At 34.9% G+C, this 21,761-nt stretch overlaps 2 protein-coding genes across 9 annotated transcripts in view; both read left to right on the plus strand.

The window, feature by feature from the left end:
- Positions 1-21,761, plus strand: part of LOC119082307 (tyrosine-protein phosphatase Lar) — a 159,338-nt gene that overhangs the window by 90,210 nt on the left and 47,367 nt on the right. The window lies entirely within an intron of this gene.
- Positions 13,786-15,604, plus strand: LOC119082310. The gene is made up of 2 exons (XM_037191812.1): positions 13,786-14,118; positions 14,184-15,604. Exons 1-2 carry the CDS (start codon positions 13,872-13,874, stop codon positions 15,260-15,262), a joined length of 1,326 nt encoding a protein of 441 aa, XP_037047707.1. The 5' UTR covers positions 13,786-13,871; the 3' UTR covers positions 15,263-15,604.

The raw sequence follows: 21,761 nt of genomic DNA on the forward strand, positions 1-21,761 counted from the left end.
ACCTGTAATACGTACACACAATATTAATGGATAGAATGTTCAATTTTAAATTTTCCGTTGTTATACCAGGCTTTTATTGGTAATTTAAGTCAAATTTGTCGTTTATTGTTCTGTCTCTGACAATATTATTCAAAAGTTAATCTAACAATTCCCTTCGTGAACTGGACAATAATATTGATTACGAACGCTTTCTCGTCGCAATAAATTTTAGATTTAAGTTTAGCTTGTTTGATCATCTGGATTTAAATTTAACCCTTCATAATAGTGAAATAAAGAGAAGTCATATCGGCGCATACGATTAGATATGTTTTATATTTACATTTATGGAAAATTTTTTTGTTCTTTCGACTTTACTATTTGTTTTGCTATAATAAGTAAACACTTACTAGGGCCCAGCTCTTTTTTTTGTCGTCTTTCTTTTGGATGCTTCATAGTTTTTAAATGGGATCACGGGATTATAGCAAAGAACTTTGTGCAACCTCCCCAGTTATGAAAGTTGTTGAGTCTTTACAGTGAATAAACTAGTACTACTGCTACATCTCACAGCTGTAAAGTCAAGTAAATATATAGCAAACCATATTATAGTACAATAGTTCATAAAGTCGAAGTAGTGGATTATGTATACAAATTGTAATAAATTAAGTAAAAGAAATCTGGTACAAAAATCAGTATCTTTTACATAGTGTTACAATCTGTTACATCAACTGTTAAAAGTAGGAAACTCGTCAAAACAACAATTTGGAAGCAGTTACGTACTATGCTTTACGTGCCTCAGATCGGTAAATACGAAAATGAACACATAACAATTGCATTCACCGAGCAGAACCACGTAAAATCTTTAGGGCACAATCTCAAGCTTCCGTAATTTCGAACATCTGTAATAATAATCGACATATTCCCAATTGTACGCAATTACAGCTACATGTAATACTTACATTTTTGTTCATACTTTCGTTAGTTTACATAGATTATCTAGTAGACAACTCACTGAGCGACTACATGTTAAAAGATTTTCTTTCTAACGTTTTGTTGAATGTATTCCTGATTGATTTACCCATTCAAAACATACTCTTTGATAGATTATTTAAAATACGATTCACGTCGTAACCATACATTGTCATTGTTTGATGTTCTGTAATACAGCATAACGATAACAAATTATCCTAATTTAACCGATTTATCCTAGCAAACTGTAGAATTTAATTTGAATTCATCCCAAACAAGATCACTAATTGCCTAGAGTTATTGCTCAACTCGAAACGATAGAGATAAACTCATGTTATTTTATCTAAATTTCCAAACAAGCAAACTTTTGACGTTGGTTTTTGTCAATACTCGTAGTTGAAGCGATGATGATAACATCTGGAATTAGATATATTACAACTATTCGAATGTAAAATCCGTAAATTGTCAGATGCATCATTTGAAATTTTACATATCAACACTGCTATATAAAGGGAAAAGTTTTTCATTAAACTAAATAGACATGCTGCTTATAGACGAAGCAATTCGCATGGTATAGACAGTATTTGAACTATTATTTTGATTCCTTCTTTATTTTAATATGTTTGATGTTCAACAGATTTACACAGGATTAAATTGTTACATTTTTATGGTTATAAATTGATCTTAAGTTAATTGCCAATGTTAAAGATTGCGAGGATTTAACCTCTTCCACACCTGCCGTCGGCATTTCGCCAATATTATCGAGACTTTTACTTCTATTGATTTTAGTTTTTCTAACTTGGTGGAAAATCTATTAATTTTATTCGTTTCGTCATACATTTTTCTATATAAAGTAACATCAGGCATAACAGATAATATAGCTGTCCGTAAGAGGTGAATCCAATCAATGAATCGCTGAAACTAAAGCCTACATTTGTGCGCTTTTTAGGAGTAGAGTTGGGGTTATATGTAAACTGATGAATTTTCTCAGAGCTGGTTAAACTGCTACTAAGAAATCTATTTTACATGCCAGCGCGCGGTAAAGTGCACTTTCTGACTATGAAAAAGTGCTCACCGGACGCTAGCATTTACGTCCTCGGCTCTGGATACAACTTCCCCTTCGTGAGTAAGCAAATTTTTCCGCAGGCTGGTACTACCCTCGTTCAAGCACAACTTTAGACGCGGTTGACATAGTAAGTCCATTACATAACTCGGGATAAAAATGCAAAGTCTCGTTTTTGTTTGCTCATTGACCTCGGCTTCGCCTCGGGTCAGCAAAATTTACACTAAAACTCTTTTCGATGGCATTTTCTGATGACGTTTGGTTATTCCACTTGCATTAATTTTTTACACTTCTTATCGCCTAAAATTGATAATTTCGGGATAAAATCTCAAGCTACTGAATGTTTAAGGTTTTTGTAACAAAACCACATCATCACCGAGCTCGAATATGACGTCTTTGACGATACACCATAACTGGCTAGTACTTCGTTAATGACTAATTAAGAATTTATGGTAATACAAAAATGTTTCGCCTTTATTTTTGCGCCAAACTTTCAACATCCTTTTAAGACGAACCATATACAAACGTATAACCATATTTTTGTATTCAAGATTCATTAATTATGCAACCAATTTAGCGCCATCATCGTATATTTTGTGATAAAATTTCTCGTTTTTATCCCCTCAGTTTTGGTGTAGAATATTTTTTTAAATAGGATTGTTATGGACAAAGACGAAGTTTTCTCCACAACAATCGGCTATGCATGTAAACAATTGTGTTGTTGATGTTTTTTAGCATATATAAGATCCATAAAATGGTAATGGAGTAAAGTTTCATTGGAAGACGATGTTAAAAAGTGACAGCAATATTTGGTGGAGTTTTCTTCTTTCTTTCTTTCTTCTTGCCATTTTAAATAAAATATGAAATTTGAGAAAAACATAAACAGACACGATGATTCTTACAATGGTGAACCTTTTCTGCAAAATTCCATCGATAATACATCACAAGATATCGAGTAACAATATGTGTTCGCATTCGAAGGGAATTGTATAACAAAAAATTGAATGAGTGAAAATAAAATTGAATGAATTCCGACGAGCATGCAAATCATTTTTAGCTGTTTTTTTCTTGTTATATTTTATTTCCAACTAAAATTCGAGTACATTTCTATTTTTCGTTGTGTATAGTGTGCTTTACGTCAACCATTAACTTTACGAGCACACAAATTTTTAAAATGCACAAATATAACAGAGTTTTTACTCTAGTTTCTTTGTCGTTTTTGTTATTAATAATTTCGTGCCTTCGACGAATATCTCGAGTATCTGCAGATATATAAATTCGTAAAAAATTTATTTTTGTAGAATATAATCTGATAAATTCTTAAACCATTGAAAATGCCTTTCGTTCGTAACTGCAAATGGGAAATAGGTGGAACATCGTTTTGGTTACTAAAATGTAAAATGTAGTGGAGCGTTCCCGATTAGAATGAAATTCTGATAAAATTTTTACTTTCTCTGAACTTACAAAATGGTTGGTAAAAGCCTTTCTCAGAGGAGTCCCTAGAGTTGATAAAATCTTAATTCTTGTACAGCTTCATTAATTAGAATATAATGAAGATTGGTAAAGAGTCGTGTAAGCACGTATTTGAAACACAGTTGCTCAAATCAACATTGTTCCCGCAATTCACAAAAACCGTTCTCTGCTATCAATTTGAGAAATTCTTTTCTGAATTTGTAAGTTAAAATAACGTTCTTGCAGCCGACATTTTAACCGGCGTCGACAATTTTATTCAACGTCGTTTTGCTGCCACATTTTGAACGGCTCTCATGTCTGATACACAGCTATAAAACGTTGAACGTAGCATATTTCGTGCACTGTCCCAATTTTATTTTATGACAAAATACACCGTCTGTTCGTCTTTAGATTAAATAATGGATCGAGAAATTCGTTTTAAATTTTAATTATTCTCTCGGTTTACTGCCGCTTTGATGCTGAGTTAAATTTGCGAAAGCACTTGCAATTGTGGTTAAATGTAACAGCGTTCATGGTAATCCCTAACCAGTATCGACCATAATGTCTGTTTTCTTTATCAAAAGTTATTTTTTTTTCATACATCCACATTCATGTATATACAGGAAAACTCATCTGTTTCGGAGTTATGACTGGATTACGTTGAATCTTACTTTTATGTTTATTTTATTTATCTGTTATATTAGTTTCTCCAGAGAAATTGATGTACATTATGCATAAACATAAAAGAACATGTATTGAATGGGACCACTTTGAGATACGAAATATGGTTTTTTTTGGGGGAAATAAAGTTGGATCACTCATGTCGAATATATCGAACGAATAATATAAACAAATAGTAAAGCGCTGACCAGTTTGATGATACAGCCTGGGACAGTCAAAAAAGTGCATTTTTATTCTATACGTGTTTCATCGATTTCAGCTGTTTTGCCATTGTTAAAACAGCTGAAATCGATAAACACGAAAATCATAAAAATACTATTTTTTTACTGTCCTTGGCTGTACATGAAAATTTAAAGTATAGCTGATGATGGCGTCGGTTTAATACAACGATTTTAAACGTAAATCATTATATAAAAAAAAACCTTCCAACATCGTTAATTCGAACAACATTCGTCAAGATCTTCCAATTTTTTATTTGTTAGACAATAGACAATGCGTATTTCACATGCCTCGCATGTTATATGAAGCTTTGCTGATCCTTCCTCGTCCTTATATTTTATCGACTTAATTCTGCTTTCAAGGACACCCTCACCACCTTTTCTGACTTATTTCGGTTTTAAAGATCACTCGTTGTTCCTAATTTCAATGTTCCCATGTTTCCATGTTCACTTGAGGGATTCTTTTGAAAAACAGCCTGTCGAAATCGGACGCATTTTCTAGTGTATTTTTTAATATGTGCCTAGATAGGATATCCCTAAATGCTAAAACCACTTTCAAAAAAATTCGTCTAAAAGCTTGTGTGGCTAGTGAGGGGTGACCAAAAACTGAAAACATGCACTTTTCTTATGGAAATTTCTCGTAGGCCATGAAACCTACAAGGTCGTGTGGGGTGTCATTAGAAAGATAATTGAATGTACTTTCGGGGCAGATTGGGTCTTGTTGGGGTTAAAATTCATCCACTTTGAGTTATGAGCAGTTGAAAGTATGAGCGAAAAATGTATAATTTCGGCGAACTTCTAACTGTTCAGGGGGATTCTTTAATCTTATTTAATCTTATTCCCTTGACTGTAAGTAGATAAATAGATACATTTTGTGGAACACACTGATTACAGTTTGTTTGAAATGTCAACTTGAAGAAGAAAAAAATAGTTTTTATCAGGTTGACATTTCAAACAATCTGTAATGAGTCTGTTCAATAAAGATCATCTGAGTGTCACCGCCTTAGTGATCAACTCAGAAGTGTCTCAACCTGTTCTTTTAGAACATTGGGAGTAGTTCTCAAAAGAAGCCTTTTCTACTCTTTGTTAAACTGAATAAACAGAACCAATATTAGAGTGTGAAGTTTGCTGCCAGAGCGAAGCGAGGGCCGCAATTCACACTATTTTAAATTTTATTGAAAACATGCGGCATTTTTTAGATAGATAGATTTATTAGACCGTTCTAGTAGTTCTTCTTCTAAATGCGTTTTTGTGGCCATCAACATACAAAATTACATTTCATTGAAATAAATCAATAAATCATTGCCTATAAAAATACTATTGAGAAGCTCAGACGAACAGCCAAAGGATCTGACCCACCCAACAGGTGGGACCTAGTCTTATCTTGAACGTGAACATAGAGACGATCTATGACTACTCCATTTCGTATTAAATCGATTTAGTTGACATATTTATATTTTATCCGATCGAATGGAAATATAGGCTGTCCGAGACTATTTCCGATAGTTGGTTAACCCAGGAAACTTCAAATGTGGCCAATAAAATCGCATCAAACACACATAAACAATTTCCTTGGCTATTCAGCGAGCTGCTAATGTTTAGATTATGGATTCGATTCCTCCAAAAGTTAGACGAAATAATTTACTTTTGAGAGACCACGGTCAATATCTGAAATCAAACAACGTCAGGAATGTATTTTACCCGTTTCCCTGTCATCTATGGATTTTTTGGATATTTAATTCAATTCTCTTGGAAAAGTTGATATCCGGGCAGCTAAAAAACGTCAAAAACTATTATCTCCATGAACGTTGGAGTGACATCGACTCTTCATTCGGAGAATTAATTACGATAAAAAAAAGATTTCATTTTTCGGAAGAAATCTGACAGCATTCAAATTATTTCTGTGATTTTTTAATTCATTTTCCAGTGCATTCAATCAATTAAACCAACTGAAAAACTACTAAATTAAAATAGGTACATGCTGCTCCCATACTGTTGCGAAAATCTATTATTTATTTTTTAAAACAGAAATACTTTACTCCGTTAGCCATAAATCAACAAAATTTTATTTAATCAAACATTATAAATGCACCAACCGTAGCTGTAGAAATGCATAAACTCAAAAATCAAATATTTGAAAAATGCAAAACTCCATTAAACATCCATCACGAAATTAGACATTTTCTCCATTCATATACAATCAAACAACAAAAAAAAAGCCACCACTCTGCCAGATATACATATGTATAAAATCTAGACTGTTCACATTTGTTGCAATGTGACAAATTACTATATGCTTATGTGTATACACATATTTATATATATGCATACGTTATGTGCATGCAATGTGCATTACCTATTTTGCATAGAGATTACATATCAGCCCTCAACCCGAGCACAACAGACGAGCATTCCCGTTCAACGTTTGAGGGATCCCAAATGATTGTACAACAAGAACATTACGACATATCCCATATATAACGAAAGAGAGTTAGATTGATAAGCAAAGCTTCGTGCTTAATAATTCAGTGCGAAATAATACAAACAAAACTTTAACCGGCATTGATGAAATCTTCTTTTTTTTACCCTGGCTGTTACATGGCTGTATGCGCGATGGATGAATGAGAAGTAATCAAACAGATGGTGCAGCAATATTAAAAAACCGAGTGAATTGGTTTCGTGCTATTACACTATGTGATGAAGAATTGTGTTTGAAAAGGTGTGCTGATCAAAATTCATAATGGCAGTTCGTCATCGAACACCTATAGCTATACATTGTCCGAGAACCTTTTTTTGGTTTATACTTCCTCAGTAAAATTAGTTTAGCAAAGTGCAGTGATTTATGATTAAATTCTCTCAGATATCTGAACAGTTTTACCTTGCTCTTTCATGTAACAGTAAACATTGTGCAACGTTTGAACATAAATCTCCTCGAGATTTACATTTTTCATCCGCGTTTTTCGTTGGTTTACAATTTTTTTTGCCTGTAGGGTCGTCGTTAATAGTCCTTATCCTAAATCTTCGAACTCAAATATTTTGAAGATATTGGATTTAGGGCCGATATGGAACGTTGACGGGTCTAGATTTTAGTCTGAGTCTAACTGTTAATCGTTTTTTTCAGTCCTGCCATGCTCCATTGAACTTACTTTTGTGCCACCGAGAATTGAAATACGACTCTTTTCAGCACTCATTTTAGTGTTGTAAAGTGACTTATTTCAGCACCCGTTGGATGTGGATATTACAACACTCAAAGCAGTGTTGATATGGAATTTGTATGAGTTGTTACAGCATTCGTTTGAGAAAAGTAAAGTTTGTAAAGTCCCACCTCCTAAAACGACTGTCGCCAATTTAACACCAGAAAAACGAGATCTTATCTTTCCTGGAATTCTGTAAAGATTTGAGCGCACTCTCGTTTTAGTGTAGCAGCGATGAATTTTAAGTATCATTGTTTGAAAAAAAAAGAAGATTACGCACTTCAGTCTAGTTTTCTTTATTTTGACGAACCGAAGGCGTAGCGTGGGTAGTATGTACATAATTCTACTCGTCAAAAACAAAATTGGGCAGCAGCTATTTTATGTGTCTATAATGTACGGATTTTCACACAGCTGCACATAAACTACAATTTGAATACACAAATACAAGCGGAACTATATTATGTTACAAGGGGAATAACCAACATATGAGTCGTTTAATAACATTAAGTTATTCTGATGACAAGTAACAATGTAATCATAATCCATGTTAAAGGTTTTTTAGCCCCGTACGAAGTACGAAGGGGCTTATAGGATTACGATGCCGTGTGTAATTGATGGAATTCGAAGCAGACGGTAAGGGCAAAGTGTTTGCCTATGTTTATAGATGACGAATCTGCAATAAAAATTTGGGCCGTCTGTCCGTCTGTCCGTCTGTCCGTCTGTCCGTCTGTCCGTCTGTCCGTCTGTCCGTCTGTCCGTCACGTCGATATCTTGAGTAAATCAAATCCGATTTCAAAAATTTTTTTTTCCCTGAAAGATAGTCAAAATAGTGAGGCTAAGTTCGAAGATGGGCATATTCGGGTCGGCCCTTCGTGAGTTAGGGCCACCTAAGTGATTTAAGGTCTTTTGGTGATATTTATGGCAAAATAAACGATGGAAATGTAAATGACACGGCAAATGATAGGTATTGTCAATACCAATCCAGGAAAAAAAAGTTTTTTAAAATCGGTTGAGTGGACCGTGAGTTAGGGCCTTAGAAGTGAAAAGCTACTAGGGCCCTATGTGTATTTTACATAGAACTCAAGTAAATTTCATCCGTTTTTCGTAATTTTTAGGTCTTTTTTCCATAGGAAAAAAAGACCTATTGTGGGCACTTCATCTGTCCGTCCGTCCGTCCGTCCGTCCGTCTGTCCGTCTGTCCGTCCGTCCGTCCGTCCGTCCGTCCGTCCGTCTGTCCGTCCGTCCGTCCGTCCGTCTGTGTCACAAATAAAATGTGATTGATAAAAGTTAAAATTGCAATGCTACTATGAACAAACCAACACCAGGCAAATCAATTATTATTTGTTATCTGGTAACCAATCGCTCATAGCAGACATTGCAATTTGAAAGTTTGGTAGTTGTTGGTAGTTGGACCCCCAAAATATTTAGCAGCAAAGATGTTTCTTACTCGAGAGACGCACACCGACTGACGAAATTATTCGGCCTGCTTGCCTTTTTATAACTCAAATATTTGGTAGTTGACTACCTCGGTGGTAAATTGCAATGCTACTATGAGCAAACCAACACCAGGCAAATCAATTATTATTTGTTATCTGGTAACCAATCGCTCATAGCAGACATTGCAATTTGGTAGTTGTTGGTAGTTAGACCCCCAAACTATATAGCAGCAAAGATGTTTCTTACTCGAGAGACGCACACCGACTGACGAAATTATTCGGCCTGCTGGTCTATTTATAAATCGAGTATTTGGTAGTTGACTACCAAAGTGGTAGTTGACTGACTACCAAAGTGGTAGTTGACTGACTACCAAAGTGGTAGTTGACTGACTACCAAAGTGGTAGTTGACTGACTACCAAAGTGGTAGTTGACTGACTACCAAAGTGGTAGTTGACTGACTACCAAAGTGGTAGTTGACTGACTACCAAAGTGGTAGTTGACTGACTACCAAAGTGGTAGTTGACTGACTACCAAAGTGGTAGTTGACTGACTACCAAAGTGGTAGTTGACTGACTACCAAAGTGGTAGTTGACTGACTACCAAAGTGGTAGTTGACTGACTACCAAAGTGGTAGTTGACTGACTACCAAAGTGGTAGTTGACTGACTACCAAAGTGGTAGTTGACTGACTACCAAAGTGGTAGTTGACTGACTACCAAAGTGGTAGTTGACTGACTACCAAAGTGGTAGTTGACTGACTACCAAAGTGGTAGTTGACTGACTACCAAAGTGGTAGTTGACTGACTACCAAAGTGGTAGTTGACTGACTACCAAAGTGGTAGTTGACTGACTACCAAAGTGGTAGTTGACTGACTACCAAAGTGGTAGTTGACTGACTACCAAAGTGGTAGTTGACTACCAAAGTGGTAGTTGACTACCAACATGGTAGTTTACTAATACGGATGTTGTAGATATGTTTACTGTTTGAGAGCTGCACACCGACTGATGAAATTAATCTGCTTGCTTGCCTATTCATAATTCCAAAATTTTGTAGTTGAATACCAAAGTGGTACTTGAATGACTACCAAGCTAGTAGTAAACAGAAATTGAAAAAAAATGAAAAAGACCTCACCAGGCTTCAGCCGGTCTATTCTTTTTAGGTCTTTTTTCCATAGGAAAAAAAGACCTATTGTGGGCATTTCATCTGTCCGTCCGTCCGTCTGTGTCACAAATAAAATGTGATTGATAAAAGTTAAAATTGCTACTATGAACAAACCAACACCAGGCAAATCAATTATTATTTGTTATCTGGTAACCAATCGCTCATAGCAGACATTGCAATTTGAAAGTTTGGTAGTTGTTGGTAGTTGGACCCCAAAATATTTAGCAGCAGAGATGTTTACCGTTTGAGAGCTACGCACCGAATGACGAAATTATTCTGCCTGCTTGCCTATTTATAACTCAAATATTTGGTAGTTGACTACCACGGTAGTAAATTGCAAAGCTACTATGAGCAAACCAACACCAGGCAAATCAATTATTATTTGTTATCTGGTAACAGATCGCTCATAGCAGACATTGCAATTTGAAAGTTTGGTAGTTGTTGGTAGTTGGACCCCCAAAATATTTAGCAGCAAAGATGTTTCTTCCTCGAAAGATGCACACCGACTGATGAAATTATTCTGCCTGCTGGTCTATTTGTAAATCGAGTATTTGGTAGTTGACTATCAAAGTGGTAGTTGCTAACCAAAGTAGAAGTTGACTACCAAAGTGGTAGTTGACTACCAAAGTGGTAGTTGACTACCAAAGTGGTAGTTGACTACCAAAGTGGTAGTTGACTACCAAAGTGGTAGTTGACTACCAAAGTGGTTGTTGACTACCAAAGTGGTTGTTGACTACCAAAGTGGTTGTTGACTACCAAAGTGGTAGTTGACTACCAAAGTGGTAGTTGACTACCAAAGTGGTAGTTGACTACCAAACTCATGCGGAGGTTGTAGAGATGTTTAATGTTTGAAAGCTGCACACCGACTGATGATATTAATCGGCTCGCTTGCTTATTTATAAATCGAAAATTTGGTAGTTGAATACCGAAGTGGTACTTGAATGAATACCAAGCTGGCAATAAACAGGAGATTCAAAAACGATGGTGAGATTCAAAAAGAAAAAGAAAAAAGACTCACTAGGCGTTAGCCGGTACTATTCTTGTTGTTTCATTTGAAAGATAATCGAACACCGAATAGAATGTTGTTGAAAAAAAAAATTAAATTTGGGTCCTTGGACTAAGGCCGCTACTAGGGCCCTATGTGTATTTTACATATAACTCGAGCAAATTTCATCCGTTTTTCGTAATTTTTGTTTCATTTGGAAGGTAATCAAAGGCCGAATAGAATGTTGTTGAAAAAAAATTAAATTTGGGTCCTCGGACTAAGGCCGCTACAAGGGCCCTATGTGTATTTTACATATAACTCGAGCAAATTTCATCCGTTTTTCGTAATTTTTGTTTCATTTGGTAGGTAATCAAAGGCCGAATAGAATGTTGTTGAAAAAAAATTAAATTTGGGTCCTCGGACTAAGGCCGCTACTAGGGCCCTATGTGTATTTTACATATAACTCGAGCAAATTTCATCCGTTTTTCGTAATTTTTGTTTCATTTGGAAGGTAATCAAAGGCCGAATAGAATGTTGTTGAAAAAAAATTAAATTTGGGTCCTCGGACTAAGGCCGCTACTAGGGCCCTATGCGTATTTTACATTGAACTCGAGTAAATTTCATTCGTTTTTCGTAATTTTTGTTTCATTTGAAAGATAATCGAACACCGAATAGAATGTTGTTGAAAAAAAAATTAAATTTGGGTCCTTGGACTAAGGCCGCTACTAGGGCCCTATGTGTATTTTACATATAACTCGAGCAAATTTCATCCATTTTTCGTAATTTTTGTTTCATTTGGTAGGTAATCAAAGGCCGAATAGAATGTTGTTGAAAAAAAATTAAATTTGGGTCCTCGGACTAAGGCCGCTACTAGGGCCCTATGTGTATTTTACATATAACTCGAGCAAATTTCATCCGTTTTTCGTAATTTTTGTTCATTTGGAAGGTAATCAAAGGCCGAATAGAATGTTGTTGAAAAAAAATTAAATTTGGGTCCTCGGACTAAGGCCGCTACTAGGGCCCTATGTGTATTTTACATACAACTCGAGTAAATTTCATCCGTTTTTCGTAATTTTTGTTTCATTTGAAAGATAATCGAACACCGAATAGAATGTTGTTGAAAAAAAATTAAATTTGGGTCTTTGGACTAAGGCCGCTACTAGGGCCCTATGTGTATTTTACATATAACTCGAGCAAATTTCATCCGTTTTTCGTAATTTTTGTTTCATTTGGTAGGTAATCAAAGGCCGAATAGAATGTTGTTGAAAAAAAATTAAATTTGGGTCTTCGGACTAAGGCCGCTACTAGGGCCCTATGTGTATTTTACATACAACTCGAGTAAATTTCATCCGTTTTTCGTAATTTTTGTTTCATTTGAAAGATAATCGAACACCGAATAGAATGTTGTTGAAAAAAAAATTAAATTTGGGTCCTTGGACTAAGGCCGCTACTAGGGCCCTATGTGTATTTTACATATAACTCGAGCAAATTTCATCCGTTTTTCGTAATTTTTGTTTCATTTGGTAGGTAATCAAAGGCCGAATAGAATGTTGTTGAAAAAAAATTAAATTTGGGTCCTCGGACTAAGGCCGCTACTAGGGCCCTATGTGTATTTTACATATAACTCGAGCAAATTTCATCCGTTTTTCGTATTTTTTGTTTCATTTGGAAGGTAATCAAAGGCCGAATAGAATGTAGTTGAAAAAAAAAATTGGATCCTCGGACTGAGGCCGATACTAGGCCCTATGTGTATTTATACTCAATAAATTAAAATTTTAGAGCTATTTGAAATTTTCGTTTTATTTGAAAGGAACGTCGTACGGGGCTTCGTAATTGCGCTATGCGCAATTTCTAAGATGTACACATTACATAATAATTTTACTTTAACTACTTTAACCGGCGCATAGGCTTACGGTCAAAGTAGGGTGACAGACGCACTAGGGTCACGTACGCAATAGATATACGGGTTTGTACGGGGCTCAGTCGCAGCAAACGCTCCGACTGTTCTGATGGCTCGTTTTTTCAATTGTCTAACTATGATTGCGAATTCCAGAAATAATTTTTGATTATCCACACAACAACAACAAAAAAATTCCACAGAATTCAATTTAATTATTGTTGTTATGATTAGTGAGACTATAGGTTGGAATGCGCAGTTGGAAATATTATTCAGCGCAAATATTTTACAATTTTGTCGAATCATACATTACTCAAGACATTACGTACATGCTTCCAAATTTTCCTTTTGACCAGGGCGCAGCGGGAGAAGAAGCATGTAATATCATAATTATTACAGCAAAACGCATCTGAACTGAGAGTCCTAGCAACTTGTGCGTACAATGTTATCAGATCAAAAATTTTAAGTCCCCTGATGGAGTCCAGTCTGGTGTGTATTATAGTCCATCGTTTACTTAACGTAATCTAGGAGCGCTGACAAAAAGTACAGCGAAAACATTTGTCTACCGAACAGTTCCTAAAACATTTTTCACTAAATGTACTGAAAACACAATATTTTCGATTGAACATTTCAATAGTACTTGTTTATATGAGCTAGAAGATCAAGAGAAGGTTATTCGGTTTTTGTTATGACAATTTTTTCTGTAGTTACGCTTCAGCGCCGCGTTAAGTTGATTGCTTTATCACTTTTGTGCGAAAACAACTGAACATCAGTTCGCTAAGTGACTTAGACTAGAAAGGTTCTCTATATTCGACAGTTAAAGTGAATCGTCTCAATAATGGGTGGTTTGGGTCAAGTTATTTGGACAGTTGTTGCCATTACTCTATCCGTTGGACGAGTTCCAGCAATGGAAGACGATAGTTTTATATTTACAGCAACTGAAAATGACAAATTTCCTACGACAAATTTTGTGCCAACGAAATTGCGAATATCGGATGCAGTCTATGATCGTTTAATGGTTCACCTTGGTGACCAATTGTCAGCAGAGGATGTTGACATTCCACTTAACGATTATTTTCCAAAAGGTATAGGGCTACGTGCGAAATTTACATTTTCTTACAATTTACTTTACAATGTTGTATTTTGGTAGAGGTTGAATCTGACGAAGGGGACGAACTGGAATTTGTACACGAATATGACCTGGATGATGATGATGATGATGCGGATAATGATGTAGATGAATTCAAACGCAATTTACCAAATGATGCTTCAGTTTCAGCGGACTTTGGGAAACGTGATTTTAAATTTGCTAAAGTGTTAGTTATAACTAAAGGTGGCAAGAAAACATTTTCCAAGTTTCGTCAATCAGCAAAAACTGGTGGTCACGCCACTTCAAGTGCGACTGGAAATTATAATACAAGTTTAGATGTAACAACATCCGCATCAGGAAATTTTAATGTGAATAGTACGTATTTTTCGAAAGGAAAACACCAAACTGTTGTCGCTAGTGGTACAGTTGTTACATCATCATCGTCGAAATCGAAAGTTGAAAAACGAAGATTATTCCAACATGCATCTGCAGATTCTTCCATAACTGTGCAAATTCCATCACTTGTCCATGTGAACAGTTCAGTTCGTTCAGGTTCAGAAACTTTAAAGTTGCCATTTAGATCATATTTAACATTATTCAGAGCAGAAGCTAATACCACCGCAGACAATATATTGAAATTGAAAGCTAGTGTTGCTGGAGAGGTTATTTCACGTGTTGCATTTGCTAACAAAACTGTTTCGTTAACAAAGTCTTGCATCAAAGCATATGTAAAAAGTAAAGCCGTCGATAATACTACGATCACCGATGCTTACAGTCAAGAAAGTGCTGATGATGATGACGACAATGCAGCCACGTCCCAGAAGCTATTCCAAGTTTCGTTGATCAAAGCTAAAAGTCATACATGGACCAAAGTTGTCTCCCAAAGCAAAACTGAAGTGGTTGTTGACGTGATAACTTGCACAAAGACAAGAATTTATGGTAAATCGGTTAAGAAAGGTGCTTTTGTAATATACACCGGTTCTGGTCAGGTATCATGGGATAAATCCAAAATCACAATTGTTGCTCAACGCGTCCACAATCTATCACCACACGAATATGGAGTTCATTTCATTAAAAAACAACTTGAGGGTAGTTCACTCATTCAGTTCCTGGGAAATTCATTCGAAGTGGCAATGTGAGCGAACGTCATCGAGATACAATCAGCACCAGTGGTTTACACTGTTAATTACAAGATTTGTCGCATCAACAATAAAAGACATTGTGCAAAATAAGTATAGTTGAAACTCTATTAAACTTCTTATACATCAAGCAAACTTACCTAAAAGATTGAGCACTATGCTTCAAAGATGATACATTAAAAGTGGATCCAATCTTTGCACATCCTACACATAATAATTTCGAGTTCGAAAGTTTAATGCACAATATTTAACTCAAAATTTGTTACCGTTTGAAATGGTTTCCGTTGTTATTTACAACATTTATATCGCATAAATAATAAAATACATTGTGCAAAATAGTTACAGCGTGCGTTAATTTCCATTGCCTACAGCCACACATTTCATAAAGTACTATTCCGAATTTGTCTTACCAAGTATAAGAATTATGTAATCTTCAAAATAATTCAACATTGTACAGCAGCAGCAAAGGCATGCATGTGCAAATTTCACATACCATTTACTGGATGTATTCGCTTAGTTTTCAAAATTTTTAATTTATAAGCTGCAAATGTCTTGAACAAGAACTAGAATGTAATATCATTTTATGGCTCCTGGTCGGGTTGATATTACGAAAATTAGTATTCCGATGAGATTTGCAGACAACAGAGAGAATTTTTATTAACTTTGTTTAAAAAAAAAAAAAACAATGTGCAGTCAACTCCATCGTACCATGCCTTCGGAACGATGTTAAAAAAATTCTTTGGAAGCCTAGTTAGTCGCTCAGCAAGCGGTAGGTATGTAGGTATCGTGAACTCTGACAAAATGCGAAATACTTATTTCGAAATTTGTTCCAAGCTCTAAGTTCATTCTAAATTTAATGTATTTTCGCTGCATAATAGAATGTAATATAATGTATGACTCTATCTACAGCGATATACTGTTGCCATATACTGTTCTCACAATTCTATTCCATTAATTTCCACTCGCATGAATCTTTCACTGTACTTTGGAAAAGGCACACATGCTGAATGTGTTCTTACCAACGGATAAGAAGATAACAAAGCTTAATTTTGCGAAACTTAAATCAAAGTTATGCATTTCTACAATGATGACCCTGACAAGAGAAATTACATAAAACTTTGATGATCTCAATGAAGCTCGGCTCAAATGGAAATCTACGAGGAATTGATTCATTTCTTTCAAGTCTTGAATGCGAACTATCATATGTAGCGGCAGCAAAGCGAACAGTAGATTTCCTTTAACGGACTACCTGCTTCAGTTTTATGTTTTACTGTCTCTTTAAAATCATATTCGAACAAACACATCTAATAATAGTATATTGGGCATAGTGCGTGTTGCACAATAGTATTTCTCTAGCGCATGCTAAAGGACTTTTTTTTAGCGAATAAGAGGTTTCTAGCACGAACTGGAGGCGAGTTCTGGAATCGAATTCGCTAAAAAAGCCCTTTAGCATAAGTTAGAAGCAACATTTTATTGATAGTGCGCCGGAAATGAGCGACGGAATCACGATATTTCAGCATTAGATAAACAAAGTCAATTTTTGTAGCGCCAGGCCTAAGTTCTTGATGTGGCTTCTCAAATCAACTTGTACCAAATAACTTATATTTCCTAGACTTTTGATATAATACATTGAGTGCACTGCATAGGATGCAAAAAATGTTGTATCGGCTCGTATTGGCAAGCTCACCTCATGAAAGAACACCATGTGATACCAGAGCGATATACTTTTACAACTTACATGTTTTTGTAGTCGTTACATGCAATTCTAGACATAAAATGCGTGTTTGCAATTACAAATGTTTGAAAATGTTCCGGCGGAGTGGTGGCTACATTGAGTCATTGGATAACTATAATCATTTCAAACATGTGCAATTAACAAACATCCAATATATGCACATATGAGAACAGAATACGTAAGCTACAGATCTGTTAAAGGTTCTTGATCATCAATGTAAATTAATATTCTTGCACTGTTGAACTCCCATTGATTTCCGTTCCTTTACACAAATAATTAACAAAACGTGTACATCAAAATCGTACGATACCTCGTCTGTATCAAATGTTATTATGGTAGAATAAACAGCGAATGTTTATTATGTTACATTATAATATTGTAGGTTGAAAGTTAATATTTTGACATAAAATATGCTCTCCGTAAAATTGAGCGCAAACAAGATCGGTCTTCACGTTGAAAACGGTGTGTACTCTCTGAACCATAATTTCTCATTTGAAAAACTTTTTCTCGTATAAGTTTTACGCTAACGGTTTCAACCATAACACTAAATAGTTATGTGCAATACTTATCCATAAGTCTATAATAAACTTGTAACGCTATAATACCTTCTTATGAAATTATTCAAACTTGCGAAGCAAAGATCTCATAACGAAATTAACAACTGTTCGACAACAAAAATATTCGTTTTCACGTATATGATGAAGAGTATCCCATTGTATATTTTAGTTGTAAGGAGTAACTTATGTTCTGTTTGAGAACGCTAACATTTCCCTTTATATTTCGTATCTGTTTTTAACATAAAACTGTCTATAATAAGCTCTGTTCTATTACACATGTATAATAAAGACGTTTTGTATTTATAATATAAACGATGAGGTTTCATGGATGGATTGTTACAAAGTTACATATTTACATGCGAACTAACGCCATTTTTATATGTTGAAATTTCAAAGTAAAAACTTATTTAAGTACTCTGAATTAAAATGTTTTTTGGTAACGATTTACCTACATGTTTTGTGTGCTCTGTGCTTTTCAGGAATTATTTTCCAATAAAGGATAACGAACGAAGTCAGCTGAAACAGTGCATAGATTTTGCAAATCATTTGAAGTCTCGTAGTTGAAGTTGTTTCATTACAGAAAATGAACTTTAATAAATCTTGTTTACATTTTGGACTTTATCCTACAGTCAGAGGCAGTGAAATTTCAGCATGAATTTTCTTCAGCTCATTTTCTGCTGATCCACACGTACAATCAAAACTGTTTTTACTTTTTTATACGGTTGAAGCTGTTACACACACGTGCGTGGTAGTAATAAAACCGCATAAATAAACAGTTTTGATTGCTTGTGTGAAAACAGCTGAAGCAAATTTATGCTGAAATTTCACTGCCTCTAACTGTATCCCTTATGCTTAATAAGATCAGAATTAGTCTGCAAATTCACCAATTTTTTAAAAGCTTAGAAATGAGAAACGTACTAACGACAAGACGTGAGAATAAATATCACAGTCAGTTTGGTTTGATGTAGTGTTCGATCCTAAATATTTAACTGGCACTCATGTAACCTATAGAACAGAAGTCAAGATGAATGTTAAAGTCAAATGGAAAATACTGCTTGATTTGTTGGTTAACAAAAATCGATAAATTATATCGTCCCGTACGATATGTGCACACATTCGCAAGTATATACATGAGGTCGATATTCTATATTTTGTCCTGAACATTAAAAATTGATTTATTGCTGAAATTTGTATTTAATATCCCTAAAGTAGGGCGAGACCATTGTTTCGCTGTTTATGGGCAATAAATAAAACCTTTCGCTCTCTTTTTTTTTCAAGAGATTCTACTCAATGCATGGTGATAATATTACGAAACACTTTGTGTGGTTCGTTATACATCGCGATTGTGGAAAGTATATATAGGTATAGGTACATGGATAAACTAGAGACAAGTTGATAAATGGGCCAGATGAAACTTTTTAATTCTTGAAATTTTTCATATCAAACCCTGGAGAACAATTTTTTTTCGCTTTGGTTTACTGTGCAATGTATAACTGAGGTATATTTGATTTATGGACCTTATTAAATATTAAGATTAAATTACATGCTTTTAATCAGGAAGGACTTTTTAGAGGTATATATTAATTACGTTTTTTTTTGCCTCTCGCTCTTCTTGGGAAGAACAAATAATCCCCGAAGAAAAAAGGGTTTTTGTTTAGAAAAACATAAATGAAAAATTCTAGATTGAAAATTAATAATTGATGAGCGTTCTTATAAGCTAGATGGCAAAAAATGAGAAACCTTAAAATTGTTGTGAAGAAAATATTGTTGCAGAAATGGGATGTACACATTACGGTTAGGTAAATTATTCTTTTGTCAGCAAATTAATTTTTTACCAGAAAATTTTCTGTCCTTAGTCAGCCTAATTTACTTTCGATAAGTTTGTGTTTGTTTGATTAGAAACTCCACTGAAAACTTTACGACTAATTCAAAGCTTCGTCTGGACCACTCGTTTAATGTGACCTCCAAAACATGCCCCAATAAATGCAATAATTCTCTGATGATTACTAGATTCTTAACTTGTCTAATTCTAAGCTGGATAAGAATCAAAAGCGACATGCATTGTGTACATCGTTGCAGGCACTAAATGCACCTCAACTACCCAAGCTATGAAGCTTCAGTGAACTTGAGGACGTTATGAATGTACTGAATTCTCTAGAAGAATGCCTTTTTATATAAGTATAGAAACAAGGTTCGAACCCTTGATCACTACGTAAACGCTAAGCCCTGCTGTTGTACCATATTCGAGCGTTAAAGCGACAAATTAGCACATTTTTGCCGTAAAATCTGCATAAGAAACTTAACGACAAATTTAAACAAAAGAATTTGCATAAATGATTTTGCTGAAAAGCCAATTCTTAAGAAACGCAAGTTATTGTGCTAAATCATTGAATTTTTCTGTCCGATACATACATCCGCATTCCGAATTGAAGTTATTTTGCTTACCAGTTCATTTATGTACACAAAGATATTGTTGCTTATGTATCTACCGTTAAATGTTATTTTTTCTTGATAAAATATTTGAATTTTCCATTTTTTTGTTGTTATCTATTGTGTGGTATGATTTGCTTCGAAAAGCTGTCAACAAATTGACGTTGCCGTCGATGTTTCTTTTTTAAGACGCAGTTGCCATTTACCATTTTCCCCAAAAGGTTTTCGCGTCCTTGGCATTTTGCTCTAAAACTGAAATATGTCGACAACATTTTGTATATTTTGTATATTTTGTATATTGAAAAAGTTTCTTCTAGAGTTTCTGTGAAAGAAAAGCCATCGTCGCATAAATACTTCAGCAGTTCCAACTTGGAACTTCCAAGTCCCACTGATATTGTTGTGGAAATAAATCTGTGCCCACACTATACGGTTCATTTTTATCATCTAGATAGCCCTCTATTGTTACCAGGACCAATAATTTTAAAACAAACAACAACAACTTCTTTGCTTTACGAACAGCCTATATTATATCGGAGAGCTTACAAGGAGCTTACCTCAATCTACTGATAAAGATGGAACTATAAGTGCTGCATTAATATTGTATTACTGTTGTACAACATTGTTCGTTGACTAATCCAAAACACACTGGCATTGTTAGAACAATACGATTTTGACTGATTAATAAAGTTACGAACATAAATAAATCTATCGATGAGACCTCATTGGTGCCTTATAAATCGATGACATTAAAACGCTGAATCGTAATATGTGTTCAGTGTATTAAAAGGCATAAGAACGTAATTCATCTTCTTTATGCCATTTATAACATCTTGATGATACAACTTGTCTTTCACAACATACATATTTATAAATGTCTGCCATTATTCTTTGTATTAACGCACATATGTGTGTAATGTTAAACGCACACCGAATACACCCATCTAGATATATATAGCACCATTCAGGAAATTCATGCATAAAACATTCAGAAATTCATAAAATCCTAACCTAGCCATATCAAGAAAACCTTCCGAAATTGCCTGGAAAATTTAATTTAATTTGAAATATTTTCAAGATTAAGGATCATGGAGTTTTATTTAACTTGTATAAATATGCATATGGTGTGTATAATAGAATGTAGTAAAAGTGTGTACGTACAATGAAAATCGCGTGTAATACTTGATGTTTCGGTCTATGTTCACAGTTTAGACTCACATGTGCCGAACGAAAACGAGGCACCAGTTTTTTATGTTATGTTTTGTTTCATTCTTCATCGACTTTCCGAAATTTTGATCCGATCTTCCCGAAAAACCAAGTTTCGTTGATTTTGGGGATCGGTTTTTTTTTTCAGAAAAGGGCGTGGTCTTTTGAATCTGTGAAGAAAATAAAGGGTTCGTTCGTTTCAAAATAATGTCTAGAGTATTAACGTATTTTCCTTATAGGTTCAAATTGAACATGTTCTTATAGAAACGGGCAGCCGTCTGTAATCGTCAGTTAGCGATGAGCTGTCACAAGTGTTTTTATTATATATAAGGGGCCATTCATAAATTACGCACGCGGTAAATTAGGATTTTTCGACCACCCCCTACCCCCTCGCACGTTTTTGTCCGCTTTTCGTAGACCCCTCCAGAAAACCAGAAACCAGAAAAAAAACTCGGTATAATTAGACATTAGATCTCATACGAAAGCGATCGGGAACAAGATGTGTGTTGCTGCCACAGAAGTTGACGGATATTTTCCATGGAACAGTCATGGAATATTTTCATTACATTCTTCA

The sequence above is a fragment of the Bradysia coprophila genome, unplaced genomic scaffold (assembly GCF_014529535.1).
Source record: "Bradysia coprophila strain Holo2 unplaced genomic scaffold, BU_Bcop_v1 contig_415, whole genome shotgun sequence".
NCBI classification, from domain to species: Eukaryota; Metazoa; Arthropoda; class Insecta; order Diptera; family Sciaridae; genus Bradysia; species Bradysia coprophila.

Bases quoted from the DNA above. Each gene is read 5' to 3' on its own strand.
- LOC119082310 (XM_037191812.1), top strand. From the start codon at position 13,872: ATGGGTGGTTTGGGTCAAGTTATTTGGACAGTTGTTGCCATTACTCTA. The intron at 14,119-14,183 runs GTATAGGGCTAC...GTATTTTGGTAG, and splicing joins TAACGATTATTTTCCAAAAG to AGGTTGAATCTGACGAAGGG.